The 8,532-nt window shown below is 44.0% G+C and overlaps 1 protein-coding gene across 2 annotated transcripts; it reads right to left on the bottom strand.

The window, feature by feature from the left end:
• Positions 1-2,708: 2,708 nt before the first annotated feature.
• LOC138970661 (transcription intermediary factor 1-beta-like) lies at positions 2,709-7,952 on the bottom strand. 2 transcript variants are annotated; one of them, XM_070343128.1, is made up of 4 exons: positions 7,805-7,952; positions 6,175-6,540; positions 5,529-5,819; positions 2,709-3,782 (listed from the first exon to the last, which is right to left on the bottom strand). In XM_070343128.1, the coding sequence occupies exons 2-4, from the start codon at positions 6,532-6,534 to the stop codon at positions 3,276-3,278; spliced, it is 1,158 nt and encodes a 385-aa protein (XP_070199229.1). In that variant the 5' UTR covers positions 6,535-6,540; positions 7,805-7,952; the 3' UTR covers positions 2,709-3,275. The 2 variants fall into 2 exon arrangements, with proteins under 2 accessions (XP_070199229.1, XP_070199228.1); XM_070343127.1 differs by lacking the exon at positions 7,805-7,952 and having other exon boundaries at positions 6,175-6,887.
• Between the last annotated feature and the right edge of the window lie 580 nt (positions 7,953-8,532).

Genomic DNA, 8,532 nt, shown 5'->3' with positions numbered 1-8,532 from the left:
TTAGGGACAGACTTGAAACTTGCTCCAAACCATTGTCTGATGTTATCCCAAGGGCCAATTTGTACACTTTAAGCAACCGGCCACCTGTGGACCTGAAGAAGGGTGCTAACAAGTTGGGATCAGCAAGGGCAAATGCGGCGCTCATCACCAAGTTGTTTCTGTCCTTGCTAGGAAGATCTGATGTAGATATATATGGACGACTTTTTCAGACATGAGATTCAGCGTGAATCTCATTCCTTGTGTGATCGTGGAAAACTGATGTCACGTACAAAGTCTGCTCTTCTTGGCTGCCTGCCTGGAATGCCTGATCCTGGACGCTCTCCTGCAGCAAAAGAAGCCTCTGTGATCGTACTGGATATGCCAGCCATCATCCATATTGTCAAGCCCTAGTGTGCCACTGCATTTGCTACCCTTTTTAGAGAGCCAGATGACCAACAACACCACAAGAGTGGATGCTGTTTGGGACACATATCAGGATGCAAGTCTCAAACTGATCACAGACTCGTGCCAAGCGGGGTGAAAGTGAAGGAAGGCGAACTAGAGTCTCAGCAAAGATACCTATTCTAAAGGGAGCTGACTGGCAGAAGTTCCTCAAGGAGTCTGACAACAAGGATGAGCTGTTCCAGTTCCTCAGTGAGCAACTAGAGCGACATACCACCGATGCAAGATATCATCTCCCGACTACGAAGGTTGACCTTGTGCTCACTAACAGACCAACAAATATATCAGCCTTATCTCCTTGCCACCAAGAAGAAGCTGACACACGGATGATGCTCTGCCATGCTGCTGAGCAGGGACACACCGTAGGCCTACCTCAGGACAGTGGACACAGATGTGGTGGTTCTTGCCATCCATCACTTTGACCAACTGAAACTGTCAGAGCTGTACTGTGGATTGGATTTGGGTCAGGAAAGACATTCAGAAACATTCCAGTGCATTACATTGCTCAACAGCTGGGACCTCCACGCTTCCAGGCACTTCCCTTCTTTCATTCCTACACAGGATGTGATGTAACATCGGCCATGTTCGGAATTGGCAAAAAGACAGCATGGAATGCATGGGCCACTTTTCCTGAGGTCACTGACACCTTCATCGCCATCACCCAGGGCCCAACCAGCCTCACACTCGACTCACTGCACATATGCAGCGTCTGGAGCGTTTCATTGTGCTGATGTACAGCAAAAACTGTAGATCAACGTCTGTCAACGAAGCAAGAAAGCTGATGTTTACTGTTGGTCTCAAACCTCTGGAATCCATCCCACCAACCCAGCATGCGTTGTTCCAGCACACAAAGCGAGCATTGCTCATCGCAGCTTTCATCTGGAAACAGTCTCTGTCCAAAACCTCCAACATCCCAAACCCAAGTGAATGGGGATGGGAATGGAATGAGATAACCAAGGCATGGGTGCCATACTGGACAAGTCTGCCTGACGCCAGCACAGGGTGCTCACTGTTGCTCCACTGTGGCTGCTTGGTTGCTTGCAAAGGAAACTGCAAGTGTCATCGCGCTGGTCTTCGCTGTGGTCCACTGTGCAAGTGTGAAGGAGGCTGCGCAAACAGTGCCAGTGACTAAGTCCAGAACTTACGACCAGTCGACCATATCTATAACATCGACAATTCTGAGCACCATAATTCGTGTTTAACTAAATAGTTAGTCGTGAGTTCAAGAACTTGAACCGTGAGCTCACAGGGCTCACGCAAGGGTGTACAACCCAATTTCATCTTTTGAAGTTAATAAATTCCAAAGTTATCGTCTTTGTTAACTGAAATGACCTTGAAAAATGACCTTTGACCCTGAAAATAGCGGTGAAACACCAGAGATCTCATATTTGGATTCCTTGCACTAGAAAACATGGGATAGCAGACATTTGACAAGGTTCTAGTAATAATGGGAGCTGCTATATGACATTTACTGCTTCCGTCGGCGGCCATATTGAATTTTGCGCAAACAGGCAACAAAACGTAAGGTTGAATTTGTTTGCAATGGTTTTTGAAAACCTTATGACCATACCTAACTCCATGCCAAATTTCAAAAACTCTTCACCAATTGCACGATTGTTCTAGATATGACAGAATTCCCACCGCGCTAGTGCATTAGTATGCCTTTAAACGAGTTGGAATTTTTTAATGAGCTTTTAGAAATGCCTCAGGCACCTAAAAAGCTATCATCTCCTAAAAGCTCATTAAATTTCAGTGATAATTAATTAATTAATTAATGGTCAAATTTAGACTACACACGGAAGCATTCGTGGGGACGTGCGGACCCATACTTCTCAAAGAAGGAAAAGCATGTATACCCTTCCGAGGCACGCGTGGGTCCATGCGGACTCATACTTCTCAAAGAAGGACAATTGTGCAAACCCTTCCGTTGCCCTCGTGGGGCCATGCAGATCCATAATATTTTACCAAATACTGTGTGTAGTCTAAATTTGACCATTAATTAATTAATTAATTATCACTGAAATTTAATGAGCTTTTAGGAGATGATAGCTTTTTAGGTGTCTGAGGCATTTCTAAAAGCTCATTAAAAAAATCCATTCGTTTAAGAGATATTTGCAATCAAACACCCTTCTGGGTCCGCACGGACCCACGAGTGCCACGGAAGGATATGCATATCTTTCTTTCTTTGAGAAGCATGGGTCTGCACGGACCCACGAATGCGTCCGTATACCTAGTCGATAACGAGTGCCGGCGAAGGTTAATTGTCGGGGCCAGGAAATTCTTCAACTTGACCTTAGTGGTGGAAATATTGCTGGGTGTACCAACAATGATGACACTGCGACCTTGTGGCAGCAACACGGGCTGTGGGGGACTGTAACTGTCTTTCAGCTGCTCCAGGAATTTCCTCCAGGCGGGTGATTTCAGGGTAAAAGCGTCTTCTGGGTGTAGCATGATTGGATGCTGCTCGAAAGCGTCTTTAAACATCTCCTGTATGCGAATAAGGTCAGACGACTGGCCACTGATAATGATCTGCTGCTCAGACACTTCCCAGTGACACACAAGTCCGTGTTCGCTCATCAGAGTTTCCTGGATCCACTCCTTGGTGTCTTCTTGTTCAAACATCTTCAGCAATCCTGGTGTCAGAGATATCTTCACCTCTCTGAGGCTCATTGCAAAGGCCAGTATATCAGAGAAGGCTTTCTTTATTTTATCTTCAGGGGCTGCAACTCTAGCAGTTCTTCTTTCTTTATCGACTGAGACTTGCAGTCCGGGATAACCTCTGTAAAACTTCTCCAGAGCCGCCGGTATGCACAATATTTTGAACTGACAAGGTTTCAGATTGGGTATCTCATCTTCCACCATAGCCAGCGTGGTGCTCTCATTAACATTGGCTCTTGCAGTTTAAGATCCCTCAACTGGCCATATCCAGCAATCAGATCATGTAAGGAGGCCGACGACTGCGGGTCGAAGAAGAAATCTACAAATTCAGCAGAACCAACTTTTCGTCGAACAGCATCGTTTTGCATGCACAGATCTTCTGCGTCCTCCAAGCGAGACTTGAGTTTGACCAGCATGGCGAGCAGCGGGTCATCAGAGGCCGATACAATACGACTGACCGTGCTGCACAAAGCTGCAGAGCGCGCTCGAGTTTTCTCCAAGTCGCTCTTCTGGGATTTGTTGTCTTTCAGGAACTCGTCTTCCTTCTTTTGGATTTCGGCGGTTGCATCACGACATCGTTTGTTTAGAATACAACGCAGTTTGTCAAAAGTTGTTTTAACATTGTCTTTCATGGCCTTGAACTTCATAAGACCGTCAGCAGCTGCATTGTCCAACTGGAGAATCTGTAATTAAAAAGAAGAGTCAATTTACACTTGACGTTCCCTCACGTAATGCAGATGAGGAAGAGCGGATCTGTTTAGTATCGCTTTTCAGTGATAGAGTATGAGTTTACATTGATGATAAAGGCAATTATCATCGTGACATGGCTAATACCATACAGGGTTCCTGCAGGGCAGAGCTGATACAATTCAAGGAGTTTTCAAGGACATTTCCAGGACCAAATAAATGCTTTTCAAGGACATGATTTTCCCCAAATTAATGCAAAGCACCAAGCTTACCTTCAGTTTTTGAAGTCATCAAGTTTCTGGTGAATTTCTATTAGTCATTCCGTAGTTGTTTCCCTTGCCAACTTCCGGGAAGGGAAGCAACTACGGGTGACTAGTAATAGTTCATCTGCTTTCGTTTTCACTCGATCTTTTATTCTCCCAAAATGTGTACTGTATTTGACGAAAAAAAAGGGGGTTGCATTTTTTTTAAAATAAGACAAGCTGCTGACGAAATGTATAGACAACAATTTGGAAAAATCAAGTACTTTTCAATGACTATTTAACAAAACTCTATTTTCAAGCACTTTTCAAGGCCTGGAAAAGGTTTTCCAATTTTCAAGGAGTTTTCCAGGGTTCAAGGACTCTGTACGAACCCTGACCTTACAGATCTAGAAAGGAATGTGGGGTTCGGGGGCGGGGGTGGGATTGGGGGTGAGGAAGGATTGGGGGAAGAAGCACTGTCAAGGAGAGCTACATAACTTAAACAAATGCTGTCTACATCAGAGTCTCCTCTACGCATGCTCAGATGCTACTTTAAAAGTGTAGTTGTGCGTCCTTTCAGGGTGTTATTAAAGGAGCTATGCGTCCTTTCAGGGTGATATTGAAGGAGCTGTGCGTCCTTTCAGGGTGATATTGAAGGAACTATGCGTCCTTTCAGGGTGTTATTGAAGGAGCTGTGCGTTCTTTTAGGGTGTTATTGAAGGAGCTATGCGTCCTTTCAGGGTGTTATTGAAGGAGCTATGCGTCCTTTCAGGGTGTTATTGAAGGAGCTATGCGTCCTTTCAGGGTGTTATTGAAGGAGCTGTGCGTCCTTTCAGGGTGTTATTGAAGGAGCTGTGCGTCCTTTCAGGGTGTTATTGAAGGAGCTGTGCGTCCTTTCAGGGTGTTATTGAAGGAGCTGTGCGTCCTTTCAGGGTGTTATTGAAGGAGCTGTGCGTCCTTTCAGGGTGTTATTGAAGGAGCATTTGACATTGGACAGCTCAAGGAGGTACAAGTGGAAACACGTTTTCGACTTTCTCTGGGAGCTTGAAACGTTCGTGTCGGCGACTACTAACGTTTTCAGATGGTTGTATAGTGTCTATCAGCTCCTCTCATTTGCTTATCTCTACTTGTTGTGGTAGATGCCTGCATATTGAAAATTTTCTATTTGCAGAAGGGCGAGGCCTCCACGAACATCATGTATGTATATGTAACCTTCGGGAATTATGTACTAAACCTTGAAGTTGAGCTTGATTGAATTCAAATTTCTACTATTCTCCTAATATCATGATCCTGAACTTACGATCAATTAATCTTGGCACAAAATGTACATGAAGTATATTGGAAGCTTCCATAAGCGAAATGTTGATTTAGTAATATTACATGTGCTATCCTTGCATTGGTGAGTACAGAATTATTTAATTTTTTTTTTTTAAACTTTGTTCATCTCACCCAGAGTCAGTCTGTTATTTAGATTATAAATCAAACACACACAAAAGTCACCTGCGTCTGTATTTCATCCATCTTGCCCTCAAGTTCCTTAGCCTGCTCCTTCAGCTTCTGTCGCTTCGCCTCTGCAGCTCCTGCAATCCCCTCCACGTCCAAACATCTGCGATGGGTGGAGGTAGAACAGTTGATGCAGATGAGCTCCTGGTGTGAAGAACAGAACTGCTCCACTGGTCGTCCGGGGTGAACCGCGCATGACGACTGATAGCTCGCAGCCAGCTTGTCAACAGTCAGTGCGGAAATTTGCTCAATCTTGTGTTCTTTTGTTGTGGGAATCACATTGTGAATCTGATTACAAAAAAAGAGGGAATTAATTAATGAATTTTTGATATTAATTTGAACTCTGTTCAGGCCAAATCTGTGCGAGCATCAATTGCTATGACGCATACATTGATATATAAAACACAATTACAGTATTAGCCCACCTTAGTATCATATTTTTGTTTGCTCACACACACACACACAACACACACAACACACACACACACACACACTGACACACACACACACAACACAAACACATACACACACACACACAGAGTTAACAGTTTTCTGTTCGCCTACCAAGCTAATACTTCTGTATCCTAAGACTCTCCATATTGCTAAGGAGACACAAAACCGATGTGCATGAACGTCTGCTGACCTTGACACATGCGGGACAGAACTTGATGCTGCACTGCATACAGAAAGAAGTCGCCTTGGTGGTGCTGTCGCAAACACACACGTGTTTTTCATTCAGAACCCTGCGGCTCTCCACCGCTGCCTTTGTGATGATGTCAGTGGGGAGATCATCCACAAGAGCGGCAACATCTTGACCACTTGACCCTTGCGGGAGAATGGAGGCGCGGCAGAGTGGACATCCGGCCTGGTTGCCTCCCTTGTGCAGCCATGACAACACACACTTGCGACAGACGAGATGTGTGCAAGGGAGGATCTTTGGGTCTGTGAAGTCGTCATGGCACACAGGGCATTCTTCTTCACTGGGCGGTGCTGCTGCTGCCATACTATCCTGCGAATCAAACATAAAGTTACACTGATATGTGCACCAAGTCATCACGAAGTTGAAATGCATTTACACATATTGGACCGATTGAAATGTACTTACATTATACTTGGTAAAAAAAAAAAATAAAAAAAAGAAGAATAAACTGAAAAAATGTGGTCGCCACAGTGCCTCCTCAACTTTTTTAAACGCAAAAAAAACCCATATCCACTCAAAGCTTAAAAACAAAATTCAGAAAAGCGCCGCAGAAGTAAGAATTTTTGTACATGCCGATTTTCATAATTCAAGGGATAGTGTTCATGTTAAACAATATTTAATCAAACACAACATAGCTATTCTATATTTTTGGTCAATGATACAGAAAACAGTAATATCATTTTTGTGAAACCTGCGGATAGACAAACACAAACTGCAAACTCTAAATGTCAGTTTTATTTGATTTGGCATTGATACTTGCACTATAGACTTAGCTGACGACTACAGCCTCTGAAAACAGTACCTAGGGTAAGCACAATAATGGAAATTCAGTGCGTCCCGGGACTCGCACTTTTTAGGTTAAGTGCGTCCTGGGCACCCATTGCACACTGCTACTATCGAAGCCAGCTCGTAAATATCTCCTGCTGCGCAGCAGCTTCAGCAACACACCCTACCCCGCCCCCAGGGGATAGTACTGATCGCCTGTAGAGTATATCCTCGGTGAACCTCGCCGAGACGATCGTAGCTTTGTCGTTAGTCGTTGTAAACCAAAGCTGCGATTGAGCGTAGGGTAATATGCCAGGGGACTCAAGTCATCCCCTGACGCTGCGCATATTTACGAGTAGCGGTGTGCATTGCCTGTCCTGGGACCCTCTCCATGAATTTCTAGTACGTGTTTTCTGCTTACCTGTGGTTCGAGTAAAAATGTGAGATTAGCTAGTGAAAGACGTTATTAGTTTAACCAAAAGTAGGTGTATGTTGTATTTCTCTGCTGCCAGATGGGACTGTTTAATTACAGAAGTGTAGCCTACATGTAGGCCTATGTCTATGTAGTTAGCGCATAATTACAGGTGAGCTTTCGGAGTCTTGTTTCCGTATCCGGGAGATACGAGTCAACGAGTTTTTGCGCCATTTGCATTTCTACGTCGTCGTGCAAAGTTTTAAACCCAAACCTAAGCTTAAATGCGCATATTCACTGATATGGTAAAACATTTGCTTTGTGAAACATAACTTGACTTGAATAATTTAAGCCTCCCTTGCCAATCAGGTTACAACTCGACAATAATACACCCACGTTTGTAAGCTCACGAACACTGCAAGCAAAGCGTCTCCAGCGATATCGATCCCAACGACAGCCCTCCTAGTTGTGTAGTGCATAGCTCCGATTTTCTGAGAAACCAAAACCAAAAGTAGACAAACTGCGTCCTCATTGTTGATTTTATAAGTGTACTCGTTTCATCGTAGAATAAATGAGTCTGTCACTCTTCAAAACCTTGTTATAGTTGTTTGGCTTCAGGAAAGCAACAACAACAAAAAGTCAATGAAAAGTGCTACTCGTTAACTGATTACGATCTATTCCTGCAAATAGACAGTTTAGTCAAGGGACATTACTCCTTGAAAGCTCTAGATCAAAGATGGCCGCAAATGAAACACGTGCACTGCAGAAAGAACCTTTCACCTCATTTATCTGTAAGTTCTGTTCTATGCAATTAAGCTACTTCATAATTCAATCATAGTGTTGTTCATGCATAGTCACAAGCTTCTGTCCATGCGCAGTATCTTTATCTTTACACATTTAGCCGAGTCATAATCGTACGTCAATAGTCAGTTCCATGTTGCCTAATGCTATTAGTATTAGTCAACATAGTTCATTTCCTTTCTTTGATTGCAGAACCGTGGTCATTGTTTGAGTAAAGATTATTTGAACAAAGAGACAGCGTTCTTATCGATGACTACGGTCAGTTGAGCCCGCAAGCACCTACACCACCATTGTGACCATGCCTGCCGTCGCTTGCCCGATCC

This window comes from Littorina saxatilis, linkage group LG7 (assembly GCF_037325665.1).
Source record: "Littorina saxatilis isolate snail1 linkage group LG7, US_GU_Lsax_2.0, whole genome shotgun sequence".
NCBI classification, from domain to species: Eukaryota; Metazoa; Mollusca; class Gastropoda; order Littorinimorpha; family Littorinidae; genus Littorina; species Littorina saxatilis.
Note: the sequence above shows the minus strand (reverse complement) of the source record. Positions and strands in the feature narration are given on the sequence as shown.